This window comes from Dioscorea cayenensis, chromosome 7 (assembly GCF_009730915.1).
Source record: "Dioscorea cayenensis subsp. rotundata cultivar TDr96_F1 chromosome 7, TDr96_F1_v2_PseudoChromosome.rev07_lg8_w22 25.fasta, whole genome shotgun sequence".
Taxonomy (NCBI): Eukaryota; Viridiplantae; Streptophyta; class Magnoliopsida; order Dioscoreales; family Dioscoreaceae; genus Dioscorea; species Dioscorea cayenensis.
In genome coordinates, this window is record NC_052477.1 from 1,425,423 (window position 1) to 1,444,561 (window position 19,139).

A 19,139-nucleotide genomic window follows, 5' to 3' on the forward strand; every position below is an offset into this window, starting at 1 on the left:
TGAAAAATATAATTCAAAGTATTTAGATAAATAAATAATTAAATTATAATATTAAAAATTATTTTTTTCACAATTTTTAAAATACCTTTGTATTTATCAAAATACCCCTACGTATAAAATTTTTAAAAATATAATTTAAAGTATTTAAATAAATAAATAATTTAAATTATAATATCAAAAATTAGTTTTTTACAATTTTTAAATACCTTTGTATTTACCAAAATACCCCTATGTATAAAAATTTGAACAACTTAATTTCAAGTATTTAGATAAATAAATAATTAAATTATAATATCAAAAATTATTTTTTTACAATTTTTTAAAATACCTTTGCATTTACCAAAATACCCCTACGTATAAAAATTTGAAAAACTTAATTTAAAGTATTAAGATAAATAAATAATTAAATTATAATATAAAAGATAATTTTTTCACAATTTTTTTAAAATATATTTGTATTTATCAAAATATCCCTACGTATAAAAATTTGAAAATCTTAATTTAAAGTATTTAGATAAATAAATAATTAAATTATAATATTAAAAAAATAATAAAAGGAAAAATAAAAACTAGGGAGTGTAATAAGGAATTAGATTAAATGAGTGGGGGTATAATTGGAAAATACATGTTCGATTACCACCAACTTGTAATCCTGGATGGACATCTGCTTTTTGGTGGTAATGTGATTACCACCTTTACTTGTAATATTTCACTATGGTAATCTTACATTACCATCAACATTACCATCTGCTATAAGATCCAATCGCTCAGATCTGAACAGATTACATCAGATTCCCTGATAATGTCTTGCATTACTGCACAACCAAACGCCTTTAAAAGAATATAAGAAAAGCAATGTGAAACACTTAAACTTTATTTAATCATTGTTGAAACAAAAAGGTGACAATTTAAGCCAAAGTCAAATAACATTGATGTTTTTCAAAGTTAAGTATTGCATGATAATATTATAATTCAGTTTTGTCATGCATGAAGTGAAAAATTAATAATCAGATGGAACCCTTCACTTTTCAAAGAGGGAAATTAATTAACAAACAAAAATTATTCATTCATTTATTAGTAGTCAAATTTCATGGACTTAGATTAAATTTCCACAAACTCATAATTCTTTTAATTTATGTAACAATACCGATAAGTTTAGCTTAATTAATTATATTCAAAATAATGCTATGTAATTAAACGTATTATTTCTCTAAGACAAACACAGCTTGGGATGAGCAAGTTGATGAGGGAGTTATGTAATTTTTTAATAAAAAAATTTAAAAAAAAATTGGTGTGGAGATTTGATAAATTTTGAAGTTTTTCTTGACAACTGAAGAGTAATAAGAATTGATTTTATTTTCCCTTTTTTTTAACGCTGATTTTCTCATATTTCAATTATTTTTATGGATTAAAATAATTTTAATGTCAAATTATAAAATTATAAGTTCGCATAAAAAAAAAGTCATTTTAGTGAAGGAAAGTGACCTTTCAAATTTTCTCATTTTCCATCACACGTAGGCTCATTAAAAAAGTCCAAACAAACACGAAGTCCAAAAAAATACAAAAAATTATTATTTTTTTATTTTTAATATATATATATATATATATGGCCTTTTATTTGAATTTTGAATTGAAATGTCAAACTCATATTAATCCCTTTATAGAAATTTAAAATATAAATATATGAATTTAAGAAGATAAAATTGAAATTCAAATATATTAGATTTAAAAAGTAATTAAATTTCAGTTGAAAGTTGAAAGTGGAGAATTACTGAATGTGTTTTTAGGATGAGGATTTATGGAGTAACAAATGTGATAAATGTGTTTTTTTTTAAGGGGGACATATCATGATGTGGACCAATAGTTTAAAACTTTAAATACATAAATACATAAAAAAAAATACACAAATATTGACCAAATTGTTTGAAAAAACATTTTAAATACCTTTTATTTTAAAAAAATTGTGTAATATTTACTCATCTTCTAATCACCAATCATAATCTATATTTGTATTTATTTTACTTTATTTTTGAATTAGTTATTATCTCTTCCCAATTTTACACTCCAATAAAGAGATATGCACACAATTAGAAAAATAACAAAATATTTTAAATTTACATAAATACTATACAAATTTTTTTGATAAAAAAAATACAAAAATACCTTAAAAAAACTTTTAAAATAGCATGAAATTACAGATTCATTAGAGATTTATCAAATAAAGTATTAAAATTATAAAAATTATATATTTAATCCAAGACTAAAATTAAGATTTATTATTTTATAAAAAAATAAAAAATAAAAAATAAATAAATTTATTTAAATAATAATAATAAGAACATAAGTGAATTTTGAAAAGAGAAGGAACTCAATTTTAGTTGACCTAAATCTAATGGTGACGTGTCACTCATATCCATAATAAGAAACGCGTTTCCCAAACGTTTCTATATAAACACATCGCACTCTTCTTCTTCTCCTTCCCACGTCTCTCTTTAGGAACTTTTTCCTATTTGTATATATTTCGTATTACGTCCCCGAAATTTCTCGGAATCACAAACAAGTCCCTGGATTCGTGGAAGAGAAGATCGAGAGCGAGTTTTCCTGAGATTTTGGAAGAAAGGAGGGATTTTTCGTACGAGTGATGGAGGGATTGAGGCTTCTTAGGGTGGTGCCGTCGGCTGTGGCACCGCCGGCGAAGGGTTCTCAGCATGTGGCCGGTGCGCCAGCGCATGTTTGCAAGGGTTTGGGGCTTCGTGCCGCTGGCGCCAGTGCGGTGGAGACGGTTCAGGCGACGGAGCCGGTGGTGGGCAGGAGGGATGAGAATAGGGCTTTGAATATACTAAAGGTGATGCCTTTGTGGCCGGAGAGGAGGGAAGAGGAGAAGGAGGAGGAGGAGGAGGAGGAGGAGGAGATGGGGGATTTGTGTGTTGGGTGTGTGGTTGAGGAGGAGGATGACAGCTGTGATGTGGATGAAAAGAAGGAGAAGGTGAAGAGGATGGAATTTGGTAGAGATTCTTTTTCCAAGCTTTTGACGAGGGTTTCTCAGAAGGAAGCTCAGATGTTTGAGAAAATGTCTTATTTGGGTAGCTTGGCATACGACATTGCCAAAATCAAGGTGTGTGCTTGATTATTCCCTTCTTTAGGGTGTTTTTTTCCCCCTTTTAATTTTAAGTTTTCAGTTTATTTATTTGTTGGGAAAAAGATGTGCTTTTTAGAAGAGATTGATCTTTTTGTTTTTGGGTTTGTTTCATTGAAATTGTTTGTGTGATTTTTCTTTCGGTGGGAATCTAACTCCCTTTTTTTTTTCTTTGAGATCAATGAATTGATGGATGTTGAGATCTTATATCAAGTAGGACATGATTAATTCTCTTATTTTGTAAAGTTCTGAAGAATTCATGTGCTCTGTCTTGCTCTGATACATGTTTTACACATGCTTAGGAGGTTGAATTTGTTTGATCATTCAATTCTGATGAGAAGATTAGACTTCTAAGAATAGAAAATTTGTTTTTTAAAATGTGCTTTCTTTCGGTGTTGTCCTTTTCAGTCTAAAAATCTCCTTAGCTGCCGTGGATTGCAATTCATCACCTCGTCACTGGATAAAAAGGCAAAATCTTTGAATGCCGAGATGGAGAAGAATTCTGCTCAAGATGTAGAACCAGATGTTGACAATAATAGATTCAAGGAGGATGAGGAACATAAAGGAAATGATTATGAAATAAGGACGGGTGACCTTTATCAAGTTGCAGCTTCTGCAGCATCTTCTCTGCTTGAGCAGATAAGGGGATTTATTCCTGTTGGGATTCCAAAGAATGGGAATGATTCATCTGAAACAAGTACGAGTATGGAAGTTGCATCCTTTGTTGCAACAGCAAGTTCAGTCACTGCCATGGTCTCCGGGAAGGAGGAGATGAGACAAGCTGTTGCAGAGAACCTAAATAAGCCACAATCTTCACCATGTGAATGGTTTGTATGTGATGATGATGCAAGTGATACAAGATATTTTGTGATTCAGGTTAGATCCTGGTTCTTCCATCTCCTTGATTTTTCAAAAATTTTTTTACATTGATTACTGAATAAATAATGTTTGCTATTCAGGGCTCGGAGTCACTATCTTCTTGGGTAACAAATCTGCTATTTGAGCCAATTCAATTTGAGGTAATATTTATTAGAAGATGCATGTGGTTTGTTTGTTAGCTTTCTTCTTCTTTGATTTTGCCTATTGTGCAATGGATTTGGCCAATTGGGATTGTAAGATAATATGCAATTATGTGAAAGATGTCGTAAACCAAATGCAACTGTCATTTTCTTATTCCTAATAGAAACATACCTTGAGTTGTTCAAGATGCTACATTATCCATTTGCGTGTCTTTTCCTTTTTCTATTTGGTGGTGTCTATCTTTACGACATTGTTGATCTTTACATCCTAAAGTTTTTTGTGCTAAATCAACAAATACATTATACAACCTGATAATTATGTGTTATTGATTTGCGTTGTCTCCTTTTTTGTTGTTCTATCACTGGCCGTATGTTCATTTGTTCATAATCTAACAACATAGTGATCTTCCGGTCTAGGGTTTGGATGTGCGTGTGCACAGGGGCATCTATGAGGCTGCCAAGGGGATATACGAACAAATGCTGCCAGAAGTCCGAGCTCACCTTAAATCCCGCGGCAAGTCTGCTACTTTCCGCTTCACCGGTCATTCTCTTGGCGGGAGTCTCTCTCTTCTTATAAATCTCATGTTGCTAATTCGTGGAGAAGTGTCGGCCTCTTCCCTATTGCCTGTCATAACATTTGGTGCGCCATGCATCATGTGCGGAGGTGACTACTTGCTTCGAAAGCTAGGATTGCCTCAAACGCATGTCCAAGCAATCACCATGCACAGAGATATTGTTCCTCGAGCCTTCTCTTGTCACTACCCGGATCATGTCGCTCAGTTTCTCAAGGCTGTTAATGCAAACTTCCGTGATCATCCCTGTCTTGATAATCAGGTAAAGACCTTTTCTTTTTAAATTACTGATTTTGATATTTTGAAACTTGATAAAATTGGTTCTAAAGTATGGGTTCTGGTGTCTTCTTGACAGAAACTATTATATGCTCCAATGGGGAAACTTTTAATCCTACAACCGGAACATGACTTCTCACCACACCATCACCTACTTCCAGAAGGCAGTGGCCTCTACCTTTTAGGACATGCTTTTTCTGATAACGATGATTCAGAGAGACTGTTACGCTCTGCACAACTTGCATTCCTTAATTCTCCTCACCCTTTGGAGATCCTCATCGACCTCGGTGCCTATGGTTCTCAAGGCACAGTCTATAGGGACCATGATGTGGTTTCGTACTTGGAATGTATGAATAGTTTAACAAGGAAAGAACAACGACGTAATGTATGGTGGCCTCTGGTTGTTTTTCCGAGCAGGCAACCTAATGTCATGCCCGGCCATGTTGCAGCTAAATCGAACAATTTAAATCCACAGAATCATCTTAATTTCTTCGGTTTGCTCTATGGAGGGCACCTTGCAGTGAAGTGTTTCGGAGGGCTGGTCGCTTCTCAGAGTTTGCACTTGTTTACCCTGCTCTTGCTCCCGGCAAAGAGGTTGCTCGCCGTTCTTTCGGTTACCAATCACTTGGTTTAACTGTATGATTTCAGTTATCATTCTTTATTCATTGATCTGAATTGAAAAGATCTGTGTCTCAAAGTGTATTTATGGTATAAAATGTACAAAAACAAACACATTGTCAACAAAGTTCAGTGAAATAAAAATTCATTTATCTTTATGGAAATTTTCACATTCAAATCTACAGCCTCTTGTGTTGTGCTTCATTGAAGAACATTCATCACATCAGTTCTTATCTGTAAACATTCCCTGTGGAAATTTTTTTTAAACCAAATTTCTTTGAAATTCCTTAATTTTTAGCTGACATCTTGGACAAGGCCATTGATTGGAAATGGTATACATGAACACGGATATTTCACCGGCAAATCTGACTTGTTTTGGTCGACATTGAACAATGTCGTTAATATGCCGACAAAATTATATTCAACGATTTCTATTTTCTCGGACGATGAGACACGTCTTCTTGGATTAATACATTTCTTTTAGAGATTTTTTTTTTTTTAATTTTATTAGTGATTTTTATCATGCCCATGTATCTGAATCTCTATGTCCCATTCCTGGTTTTCTCAAATAACATGTTCTTTGTTTCCTTTTGGCCAGTGTTATGGTCCCAATTTTATTTGGCTCTATTTATTGGAGCCTATCCCATGACTCACACTTTTGCCACGCTTTTGCCATGTTTTATCTATCCATGCATATATATATATATATATCAGATTCAAATCCAATGGTTAAATTTTATCTATCAGATTCAAATCCAATGGTAATCAAAATCTCTTATTTTTGTAAACAGTTGCTATGCACAGTGTTCCGAGATAGTAACATCAACAATTCAGTGAACAATGCAAAAAACAAGAACAATGCAAAAAACAAGATGCAGATACAATCATACTTCAACCACACATTTGGGAGCCAACGAACTTTTTGTCTATTGACATCGTGGGCTCTCACGTGAGGGCTGTTCTGCCTCGAATCGCCGAACGTCTCTCAGCTGATTCTCATCTCGCAGCAGATGAGGGACACGTTTGCCGTGGATAGGCTGGCCCCTCACGCTGTTCGTCCCTGCTCAAATGCGTTTATCTCCTTTCTCAAAAACATTTCGGAGCACGTATAAGATTTTCACCATTGTTTTTGTTATTGTAGATGTAACGTTTGTGTTTGTATCTCTCTCATGATTTTTTATCAGCCTTATAGTTGACGAATTCTCATTATATTTATATATAGTTACATATTTAAAAGAATTATATAGTTTACAAAATACAAATAAAAAATACATAGGATAATTTTTTATTTTAGCGGGAAATAAAAATATCATCACTTTTCTATTATTTTCAAATTTATTTTAAATAAATATTTTTTTTTAAAAAAAAGTTGATTATCTCGAGGCAGCTCAAGAAAATCAACCGCAGCACACGAATCTTAATGCGAGAGAGACGAAGCTGAACGCGTGTCACGTGTTCACTCCATACACGTGTCGGTGCACGTGCACGCGCCTTCTCGATTTTTCCCTCCCGCCAAAACCCAAATAAAATATTTTGAATCACTTAAAATTTCTATAAAAAAAAGAAAAAATATATATATATATATATAAATATTTATTTTTCCCTCTCATTCACTGCTTCTCCTTCTCCGATAAGAAACCCTCGCTGTTGAACTCGATCTCCGTCCCCAAATCGCTCTCCCTGATCCCTAGGGCTTCATCACCGGAGTGTCCTCCATGCTCGCCGCCGGTCAAGGCTCCGACAAGATCTTTGCCGGAGTTCGCTTTGTCCTCTGCGGCTTCGATTCTGTATCTGAAGTTCAGGTAGTCCGGAACTCAATCGGTGTTTCAGATTTGTTTCCATTTGATCTGTTTGTTTTTCATGAGTTTCCTGTTGTTTCAGTACCGTTCGGAGATTGTTCGGAGGGGCGGCGTTGATGTCGGTCGATATGATTCGAATTGCACTCATGTGATTGTTTCTGGTCGAGTTTCTGTAGGTTTTCTCCACTATGAATAATTTTCTTTTTGTGATTTTTTGATATTTTGGTTGTGAAATTATTGTGTTTGGATTTGAAAGGATGATCCTGTTTGTATTGCGGCGAGGAAAGATGGGATAACGCTTGTCTCTGAGCTGTGGGTTGATGATTGCATTGATTTTGGAACATTGGCTGATCCTAACAGGGTTAGTTTTTCTATGGAAATTATTGTATTTGTTGTGCATTCTCAATTACATTTCATCTTTGTTGGTCTTAAGGCTACAAGATTTGTTTATAGACTTGGTTGTTGTTACTGCTATTGCTATTGGGTAATGCTAATCAGGTGTGATATAATCTGTTGTTTCATTAATTTGATTGATAATAGCTTGTTATATTGTTCAATGTGACAATTGCTTGGACTTTGGAACATTGACTGACGGTAACAAGGGCAGTGCGACTGTGAAAATTGTGTATTTGTGGTGTGTTTCTAACTACATTCATCAAGATGGGTCTTAAGACTATTAAATTATTTATAGACTTGATTGTTGTTATTGCTATTACGTGATGCTAATTAGGTTGTATGATCTATTGTTTCGTTAATGTGATTGTATGTTATATTGTTTAATGTCTTTGAGGTTCTTTGAAATTGTGGGTTTGAATTTAGTAAATGGGTCTCATGAACCCTTATCGGCCTAGAGGAGTGTTTTCTGTAACTGGGGATGGTGAGAGGAGACATATTTTGCTTGGGGGAATGCACTTTTAGAAGCTATTATATAATGTTAATAGGTGTGATATATTTAGTGTTAATTGTAAGGCTATTATATTCATTTATAGACTTAATTGTTGTTTTTACTATCAAGTAATGTTATTAGATGTGAAACAATCCATAGTTGCATTAGTTTGACAGCTAACAGTATGTTGTATAGCTTAATGCCTTTGACATTCTTTGAAACTGCAGGTTTGGATTTAGTACAATCATTCCTGAAATCTCTTATGTTGTTTACATGAGCATTATAGCTCTCTACAAGTTCAGAAAAGTGTTTATTGCATTTTATTTTATTTTCTGTTAACTTATGGAAGTGCACTTCTATATGATATCACAATGCCAAATATTAGTTAACTCTCTTTGTCAGGGATCCTTTTAATATATATTATGTTTGGATGATTCACATGATTGTTGTGTTTTATTGTATAATCTTAATCAAGTTATTGTTCCTTGTATGAAATAGAAGTTATAGTGTGTGGTGGTGATAATTTTGTTACTGCATTCTGCACAGTGTTTTATTTAATTTTTATTTAATTTTTGTACATGTTTTTGGTCTTTGTGCTTTATGTTGATCTTTTTGTAGGTATTGTACAAGCCTGTGAAAGATTTGAATGGAATTCCAGGAAGTGAGTCTTTGACCATCTGCTTGACTGGGTACCAAAGGCAAGATCGTGATGATATAATGGTACTTTTTTCAAACATATTCTGAACATTAGTAATTAAAAAAATGCTAGCAAGTATAATTTCAACAAACAAGGATGTATTTCTTGTCATGGCTTAATTCAAACTTAGATAATGCACATGCACTAAATGACAACCTACCAGTTGAAAGGCAACCAACAATTGAATAAAATAAAGCCTTTCTTCTTTTGATTTTGAGATATAGTGTATTCTCTTATGAACATTAATTGTATATCACTGTCGATTGTTGTGTTGCTTAATTTACAGAAATTGGTGTCTTTAATGGGGGCACGTTTTTCCAAACCTTTGATCGCAAACCAGGTCACTCATCTTATTTGCTACAAGTTTGAGGGTATGTTAAATTGTTGTTAATTAACAAGTCACTTTGGCAATTAGTAGATTTATACGTTACAAAAGTTAGATGGCTCGTTTTGGCGGGCACAAGCTAAACTTTTTTCTGATAATATTAATCGCTGCATTAATGCTGGGGTTTACATTTTTTTCAGGTGAGAAATTTGAACTCGCCAAAAAGGTGGGCATTAAACTGGTCAATCATCGCTGGCTAGAAGACTGGTAAATGAACATCTTAATCTTTTTTTTCTTTTTTTAAGGATATTATAAACTTGTTACCCATGAAATTCATAAATTAGTATTACTGCATCCTTTGGTCATTTACAGTTTGAGAGCATGGGAAATTCTTCCAATAGATGGCTATTCAAAAAGGTTAGTTGCTCCAATTCAGCTTTATTGAACAAAGTTTCTTTCATTTTAAATCTGTTTTGAACTATTATTTCTCTATTATGCATTTAATGAACTTTTCATAGTTTGCCTTTTTCTTCTCTTCTCTTAAAAAATCGTTAATAATAATTCAGTGTAGATCCAATGGCTTTGCATCACAAAAGTAGAGTTTGTAGACAATGATGATGCGTTTTGACATTTGGACTTTAGCCTTTCAATTCTTAGCACCAGCTTTTTAAATAAAGAGTTTATTGGTTGATAAGACTGCATAAACATGCTTCCACCCTGCACTCAAAGAAAACTAATCACTCGTCACTTCATCATACTGAAAATTCACATTCAAACTACAGTTTGGAGGTTATGCAATGATTGTTTTTATTTTTATTTTTAATTTTTTTTTTTTTTCATTTCTGATTAAGAGGTTCAAGTTTTGTCTTTATGGATTATGTACATTTGTTACATTTGGGGTTGCGCCCTCTGTTTAGAGTTTAAGACTGGTCTATTGACAAGTAAATATCCTCTACTGTCAGCTATTTTCCCTATTCTATCACATTGTATACTTTGTCAGGGATGCGAAACAAGGTTTCAACATAATTGTTATGCTGACAGTAGATTGTAGAAGGACCACCACTAGCAATCTCCTGCACTTTACCATTTTCTTCTTCCTTCCATGTAGTGTATTTTGTCAGGCACCAAACTAGTTTGAGCATTCTTTTGTTCTCAGCCTCATATCACTCTTTGGGCCAGTTCTGTCTTGCATTCTCTCGCTCTCTCTTCCAGCATGACTTAGGTGACCTTTTTCTCTGCTTGTCATGCTTTTTAATCAGGGGTTTTCCATGATAATTCTTTGTAAATTATGTTGACTCTGGGTTTCCATGTTATGTTAACTAAATTATGTAGATTCTTTCCTGTAATTTCCTAAACATGCCTAACATTGCCTGTCCTTGAGGTGTGGATATATTATCAATAAGAATGAGTGAGTGTTTGGAATTTACCCTATTTTTATGGGCTTCCTTTTTCTTGTCATCCACGTTTGATTCAGGAAATCTTTATGGGCAGCACCTGAGTTGTTTGCTTTTCTAGCCATAGGTAAGGATCCTTTTAAGTTTTTCTGATTCTATCAACCTGTGTCGCATACAATCCAGCAATGACACTGTACTGTTAAGGGAGCATCATTGATCTCTCCTTCCTCTAAATTAAGACTGCCAAAAATTTTCTTGTGCACGCTATTCTTTTAGCATATTTGGTAGGTTCCTTCCAGCATTTTCTGCTTAGGAAATGGAGGGATAGGCTGTTCTGATTCCCTGGTTGCTGAATGTAATAGGTTTGGTTCTATGCTGTCTGCACTGCATTGAACAATATTTTGTGTATTGCTGGATATGCTAACTAAATTACTCCATATCCATCATTTTTTTCAGCTGAATGATATTATAATTCATTGCCACTATTGGATCTTTGCTGCATTTTGTCCTTCGGAAATGAAGTGATAGCCAGTTCCAGGTCTCTGGTTGCTTATTGTGATAAGCTGGCTAGTATGATTCTGCTTTTTATGATATATTGAGTAATAATTTGTGTATTAGGGGTGTAAATGAGCCAAGCTACTCGTGAGCTACTCGAGATCGGCTTGGTCAATGCTCGAATTCGATTCGATTTTTCATGAGCCGAGCCGAGCTCGAGCCCAAAAATACTTAGTTCGTGAGGCTCGCGAGCTTAAACGAGCTTTTATATATATAATATTAAATTATTTATATAAATTACAAAAATACATAATTATATAAACTATATAAAAATATAAAAATATTTATGTATACAAGCTAATCGAGCTTAAACGAGCCGAGCTTGAGCTTTTCAGCGAGCCGAGCTCGAGCACAAAAAAAATAACTCGAACGAGCTCGAGCCTTCGAATACTATACTCGAGCATGGTGATACTCGGCTCGGCTCGTTTACAGCCCTAGTATTACTGATTATGCTAACTGCACAACTCTGTATTCATCAGACAGTTAAGCTGGAGGATTCTATAATTTGCTACTGTGATCCGTTTATTGCTTCATTTTTACAAACACCCCAGCAAATCATTCTTGTGTTGCATATCTCCATGTCTTATATAGTTAAGTCTATCTGAGTTTTTGCGGTGTCTTCAATTAAACAGTGGCTGGGAGTTGGAGATTCTGGAGGCTCAGGCTATGGATACAGAAGAAGAATCTGAGGATGGAGGTAGGGGTGCAATGCGGAAGAAAAGCAGCACGGGGTCTACTAACTTACAAGGTGGTGTGCCAATCTCTACCAGTTTGGATGTGTCTATTCCAACCAAGGATGAACTGGACAGAAATCAAAATGCTATAGTGGATAAGCAGTCACCTAATTCTCAAGATCTTCTCATGAATGATAGGTCATTTATTACTACTCTGCACAAAGAGTCCAGTAATAAAAAATCAATTGGTGAGAGTTGCCTTAATAACAAAATTGTGGAAGATCTTGATCATAAGAATGATGCGGGTATGGAACAAGCAGTTGGTGGCCATGTCACGGTCTATGCTCAAAGCAACAAGGATGTGTCCATCCAAGGTGATACAGTTTTGAAAAATGAGGGAGAAGTACTACCTTTTAATAAAGAGAAACACAAGGATTTCTCCAAATCTTGCTGCAACTAAAGAGAGAGGCAGCATGCTAAATTATTCGAGGAGAACAACTCCTAGGAAGTTGGTTTCAGCAGAACCTCTGAGTAACTTATGTGGATCACCCCAAGGGATATTGGAAGAGAACTTCATGGTTCACCCGAATGTTCCACAATTTGGGCCAGGTGAATCTAAGCCTCATTTAAAATTTGCAGGTGTTACCACCATGACCGAAGAGGGGCAGTCTCCATTGTCAAGTTGTGAGGTTAAATTGCTGAATCGGGGATGTCAGGGTTTGGAAGATCGTGCTATACATGGTCCCTTGGCAAGTCCTGTACAGTTTGAACTGAATGCTGCTCCCTTGGGGGAAGGAATACATTATGAGCTGGGTGCTTCTAATTCTTTGGAAAAGGCTGCTCATACTGAATCAGGGGAACACCAGACTGTGGATTCATCAAATTTTAAGATATTAAGCCTCCAGAAGAGATCTCTTAAACGTGTACAGCCTTTTGAAAAGGCCAAAATCACAAATAATAAAGATGCTACATGTGGTGATTTGTCAAATTCACCATCAAAACTGGAGCCAAGTAAGATTTTGGATGCTGGGATGAGCGAACTGCATGACCTGCCTACTAGAGAAAAAGCAGGTGCATGTGTTGCAGCTTCTCTCACTGGTGGAAAAGGCCCATCAGATTTGACTCATGTAGGTGATAACTTGCAGTCCCGAGATAACAATATCCACTTAACAGATCAACCAAACTGCACAGGGACACTAGTCATTGATGGAAGAATGACAAACAATATTTCTGTAAAAGAACAGCCGCTTGGGAACAATGGAGATGCCAATATTAGTGAAGCAAACAATGAAATTAAGGACATGGAGTTACCACAGAAAGTAAACCACGATGAAGCACATCCAAGTATGGAAAATGTTGATACATGCAAGAAAGATGATGCGAAAGCAGCATCACGCATGAAAAAGGTTGGTCCAAAGAGATCGAGTTATAGATGCACACTCAGTAATAAGAGTGGCAAGAATGACAGAAATGGCACAAGCTTAGATAATATTGAATCTTCCTGCAGTTATAAGAGAATCTGTATTTCAAACCAATCTTCAGATAAAACAGGACAAGCTGTAAGGTTAAGAGAAGATCTCAGAATCGGGAAGGAAATGGCTGAAGAACAATCTGAAAAGACAGGCAATGCAGAAGATGGGCTAGAAGCTGGGAAGAAAATTTTTTATGAGCAGAATGGTACCAATCCGGTCCCTGAAGATGATAAGATAATTGAGGAAGCAATTGAGGTGGAAAATAAGGATGCAGTTGAGGTGGAAAATAATTCCGTGTCTGCAAGGAGCATTCATAATGTAGCGAGGGATAGGATGGAGAGTTCCAACAGAGAGGCTGAAGGAGCGCACCTACCTATCTCTGGAACCAAGTCTATGGATTTAGATACAAATTCTTCTGATATATCCATGGACTCAGATAAGGAGAACAAGCCAATCGAAAATATTAATTGCAAACATAAATTGCTTGGCAAAAACAAGAAAAAATCATCACAGAGAACTAGAATTGATAATACAAATGCATTAAGATCAACCAAATGTGCAAAAATTGAGAAGCCTACACCAGCATGCTTCATATTGAGTGGGCATCGTCTTCAGAGGAAGGAGTTTCAGAAAGTGATTAGACATCTAAAGGGGAGGTTATGTAGGGATTCTCATCAATGGTCTTACCAAGCTACACATTTTATTGTTCCAGATCCTGTTCGCAGAACTGAAAAATTTTTTGCAGCTGCTGCATCTGGAAGGTATACATTATTTCATAAATCATGTATCAGCTGCAATTTAATTTTATTTGTAACTAGATTGTATGCTGCATTATAAGGTTTAACGTCTGGATATATTTTTCTTTTTTCAATTATTTCTAGATTCTTCTCACTGAAAATTTTCTCTCAACTACTCTCAAATGCAGATGGATTCTCAAGACTGATTACTTGACAGCAAGTAATGAGGCAGGGAAGTTCCTGGATGAAGAATCCTTTGAGTGGCACAGGAAAGGCCTTACTGAAGATGGGGCTATCAGTTTGGAAGCTCCACGAAAATGGCGTCTATTGAGGGAACAAACTGGTCATGGTGCCTTTTATGGAATGCGCATCATTGTTTATGGAGACTGCATTGCCCCAACTCTGGTAAATAATGAAGTATCCTTTACTTAATCCTATTTTACAAACATGCATACATGTAACTTTTTTTATTTGTTTTCTAGTACTCTTAGCAATCAATTCATGGAAAATGCTCATTGTTTTTCAGGTCTTATTATCATTCCTTATAGTCCACATTATTTTGTTACATTAATCCAGGATACATTAAAGCGAGTAGTGAAAGCTGGTGACGGAATTATACTGGCAACCTCCCCTCCATACACTCGCTTTCTTAATTCTGGTGTTGATTATGCCGTTGTAAGTCCAAGCATGCCAAACACTGATATTTGGGTCCAAGAGATCTTGCGGCATGAGGTTCCATGTGTAGTGGCAGATTACTTAGTCGAATACGTATGCAAACCAGGGTACTCTCTCGAAAGGCATGTGCTATATAAAACTCATGCATGGGCCGAGAAATCCGTTGCAAATCTATTGAGGCTTTCTGAAGAAATTGTTACTGAAACTTCACCATCTCCGGACGAAAACAGTGGTGACATTGACATTGACATTGATGATTTGTGTTGCACGGTGTGTGGGTTGCAAGACCGGGCAGAGGTGATGTTAATTTGTGGAGATGAGAATGGTACTGTAGGATGTGGTATTGGTACTCATATTGATTGTTGTGACCCTCCCCTCAATGCTATTCCAGAGGAAGATTGGTTCTGTCCCAAGTGTAGTAATCGAGGAACCTCCAATGTCACAGTGAAGAATAAAAGAGTCAAAAAGAGTTCATCATCAAAAGCCAAGTGATTACAGGTTATGAATACGGTCTTCATTAATATTTTAATAAATTTGATCTATACTCCAGCAATTGCATAATACTCAAATGCATGCAGGGCCTTGCTGCTATAACATTGTACATTATTATTCACCGAAAACTACCATAAAGCTCAGCTTGAGTTTGAGGATATCAAGAAACTCGCATGCAGCCTAATCAGGTTTTTCATCAGTTTCTTCTCATGTTTTCAATGTCTTCAGTACCATATTGAACATTGCCATGGCCAGACTCTCTTTACAACTTTTGTACTACATGTGGTTCTCTTTCAACGTGGGGAAAGCTATTCATGGCCCATGTTCAGGATTTGATAGCAGAACCATTTTATTTGACAAGATATCCCTTGCATATTAGTCAACGACATCTGGCTACACAAGTCAAAATAGTTTTGACTGTAGTGTTGTTTGTGTTTGATTCTTTGTTTTCACCATGAAATTCCCAGTGTCCATGTGAACCAAGTTCACAGTACTTTGACTTGAAAGGCTCTCCTTCTTTCAGTACATACACAATAAATAGCAGGCTTGTGTTTTATATCACTTTGGGCTAAAGTGCATGCGTGATGGTTTTTGTATTTAACCTATTTTTCTTGAGCGTGCCAGCCTTGTGCCAAAAAGTCAATTGTTGGTACAGCTGTGGTTGTCTGATTATAACTCTACAAGACAGGTCTGGGCTTGTTTCAGCTGGGCTTTGCCTAAATGGCTTTAGGTCTTACTCTAATTGACCTAGTTTTTAGAAGGTTATTGTGAAGTATTATCAATAAGAATACATTTGAAATAGCTTTTTTTTATTATTATTATAGTTTTAAAATATATTTTACATGAATGAAGACTAAAGAGACAATAGTTTTTAAAACAATATATATTTTTTTCATACGCTTTGGCTGACTTCATGATGCAGTAACCGATCTCTACTTTAGATTGTGGCGTTAAAGAATAGGTTAGACAGAGCGCCCTCGTGGTTATGTCTGACCACTAGAAACCTCTGTGTTTATCATGATTATGAGTCATCATCATCATTGGCATTTCTTATCAAACCAATCACATCAATCACTTCTTATTCACTCTACACGCCTCTGTTTCCCCGTCTTACTTTGTATGTTCCCCAAACGTCAAACATTGCTCTAATTCCCATAAATGCCCTCTCACATTTTTCCATGCCTTGCTCTGCACGCTCTTTTGCCATTTTGGTCATTCCAATCTTATTTTAGTCTTATATATCCCTGCAGGCTGGAGCATTTAATGGGTCTGCTATAAAATTGAGCAAATATTGCAATTGAAGGATTTTACATATGACTGATTTTGCATACCTTTTGATTGTTTAATAAAAATCCTACTTTTTTTTAAAAAAAATCCTGAGAAATTGTGAATTGAATAGAAAACCAAAATAAAATATCTTAGTAGACTTTTTGGTTGTAAGATATATGTGCCATTGCTTTTCTTGTCAGGTTCTTGCAAAAGCATGATTTAAGTTTAGAAGGGTCATGTCACGACCATTTGAATAGACATTTTTATATGGGAAAAAGATATTAAATTGATTGGTTGTTGCTGCTTTTCCTGTCTGCGTGTTGATGATCTGAGCTCCCAACCAACCAGCATGATCTTAAGAACAATTAGAATTATTATTCACTACTTTGCCAATCTTTAGTCAACTTTGTGTGTTGGTCTATTTCTCCTAACTTAGATCGCAAGCTATATTTCTCACCTTATGTATATTGTTTTCATAAAAGAAGAGAGATCTTGAAGAACTTAATTTAAATTTAATTGATTTGCTGATGAAGTTTGTCATGCTCATTGCTTGATCAATAACATATTAAAAAAATAGTATTATTGTATCTTTCTTACAGGTATATCTTTTGTAAAACTTGAAAATTTTTAGATTATTAGGTATATATACACACTTTTAGTAGGTGACCTTGACACATGAGTCATCATCTTTATATAAAATATGACATCTCACTCAAATTTTTTAACATTTTCTTATTCAAGTATCTTTATTAGGTGTATAACTCTAATAATTATATAAATAAACATACATCTTATTTATGTACATAATTTATTAATAAAGAGTATAAAAAAAAAAATTTCTACTTATTATATATTATTGAATGATAAAATGATGGTTGTTTATATTCAAGGGTATATTATATATATGTGTGTAAGCATCTTAAATTTTCAGGGGTATACGGATGAAGGTAGAAATGTCACAAGGTATATGAGCAATTTTAGGTTTTTTGTAGAGACCCTAAGAAAAAATTCTCTGAAGTTTAAGGGTTGAATGCTGCGGTTGATTGTTCATTTACTTTTAAAAGTTACCAACTTATTGGTATTTGAGTATTCTTTTTGTTATAAAAATATCTTTATGTAAATAAGGGCAGATTTGTCATTTTCCTCTAACCAAAGAATCAAATAGTCTGGAAACGATGTCATGTGTTCTAGCACTTATAACTTCTTAAGTGTTTTTTCAAATATGAAATCTCATGTTCAGAGATTGCCGTAGATCAATAAAATTTAATTTATGCCCATTCCTTGATCTGGATTTGAAATTCAAAGCCATTCTTTCTTTGAATCTAGTATGAACATGGCTCTCTCATGGTTGATGTAGAACCACACAACATGTCTCAAGGTGTACCTTTTGTTTTATACCTTGTCTATCAAAGTAATCTTTAGCTTTTTCTTTTGTTTTCTTTTTATTTTTATTCTCCCTTTTTTTATTTTTTGATAATTTTTCTCAAGTCAAGTTTACATCAATTCCTTCCTTTCTTTTAAATTGAGAATCACAAAGGTTTAGTGCTATTTTAGTTATACAGATCATTGCTTCCTCTTTAATGGACTTCATTTCATGTTATATTTTAGTTTTTCACCATTTTTCATAGTTTTAAGAGTTTAAATAAATGCATAAGTTATCTACAGTGTTGAGTTGAACTAGATTTTTGGCTTTTGTGTTGTATGGAACTTAGATTTCATTATTCATTTTACAATTTTCTTGGATATAAATCAATGTGATGAGGTTCATGCATGGTATCTATCTTTCTATCTTTAGAAACTAGAAATAATTAAAGTTATAGAAAATCAAACTAATCAGATAAATATAACATGAATAAAGCTATAATTAAACTAAGATTGAACTAAATCTGGATTATTAACTGAGATAAGATTGTGGACCAAAATAGGGTGAAGGGGACCAAAACATAGTGAACCCTAAAGTACATAAAACTTCACAATCATGTTACAACTCCTTTTATTAAGGTTTGCACGTTCTTTTAACGTGCTTGTGGCCCCTTGTTTCTTATCTTTCATTCCTTCTTATCTTTATTATATACATGTATGAATTTCATTGACACTGATCTAGATCTGAGTACTGGAAAGAAGGCTCAACTTGATGCTATTAAAACTAATAAAAAGATGTTGTGTATGAACATTTCCTTTGTGTACTGTAGTTCAATTTGGGTATCCTGATTCAGGTGAGCTGTATCATTGTGAGGTTGTTCTTGCAAAAGCTCATCAGCATTCACCATCATACATACACTACTTTTCATGTTTTTTATATTTGTTTTGATGCTACATCTAGTGTTTTGGAGTTAACTGTACACTTACTCCACAATATATATATATATATATGTTCATTTTATTATTTGCAGTTCTCTTTTTCTAAGAAAGATTGGTATATTTTTTGTTTATAGTTTCATGCTAGATGCCTTCTAATTCCAGACTGCTTTTTTATTTTTATATTTTGAAATAGTTGGGTTGGATTATTATAAAATAAAAAGTAAATCTTTTTTTTTTTTTTC

At 34.4% G+C, this 19,139-nt stretch overlaps 2 protein-coding genes across 2 annotated transcripts; both read left to right on the plus strand.

Moving 5' to 3' along the window:
• Window positions 1-2,641: 2,641 nt before the first annotated feature.
• Window positions 2,642-5,751, plus strand: LOC120264728 (phospholipase A1 PLIP2, chloroplastic-like). Its single transcript, XM_039272549.1, has 5 exons — window positions 2,642-3,115; window positions 3,545-4,012; window positions 4,096-4,155; window positions 4,573-4,989; window positions 5,083-5,751. The coding sequence occupies exons 1-5, from the start codon at window positions 2,642-2,644 to the stop codon at window positions 5,635-5,637; spliced, it is 1,974 nt and encodes a 657-aa protein (XP_039128483.1). The 3' UTR covers window positions 5,638-5,751.
• Window positions 5,752-7,252: 1,501 nt separating this feature from the next.
• Window positions 7,253-15,655, plus strand: LOC120265969 (BRCT domain-containing protein At4g02110). Its single transcript, XM_039273913.1, is given in 12 exon segments — window positions 7,253-7,423; window positions 7,503-7,592; window positions 7,677-7,781; window positions 8,925-9,026; window positions 9,290-9,374; window positions 9,529-9,595; window positions 9,701-9,745; window positions 11,910-12,343; window positions 12,345-14,184; window positions 14,349-14,565; window positions 14,737-15,333; window positions 15,414-15,655. Coding segments are annotated over 11 exon segments (3,663 nt in total). The 5' UTR covers window positions 7,253-7,336; the 3' UTR covers window positions 15,328-15,333; window positions 15,414-15,655.
• The last annotated feature ends 3,484 nt before the right edge of the window (window positions 15,656-19,139 follow it).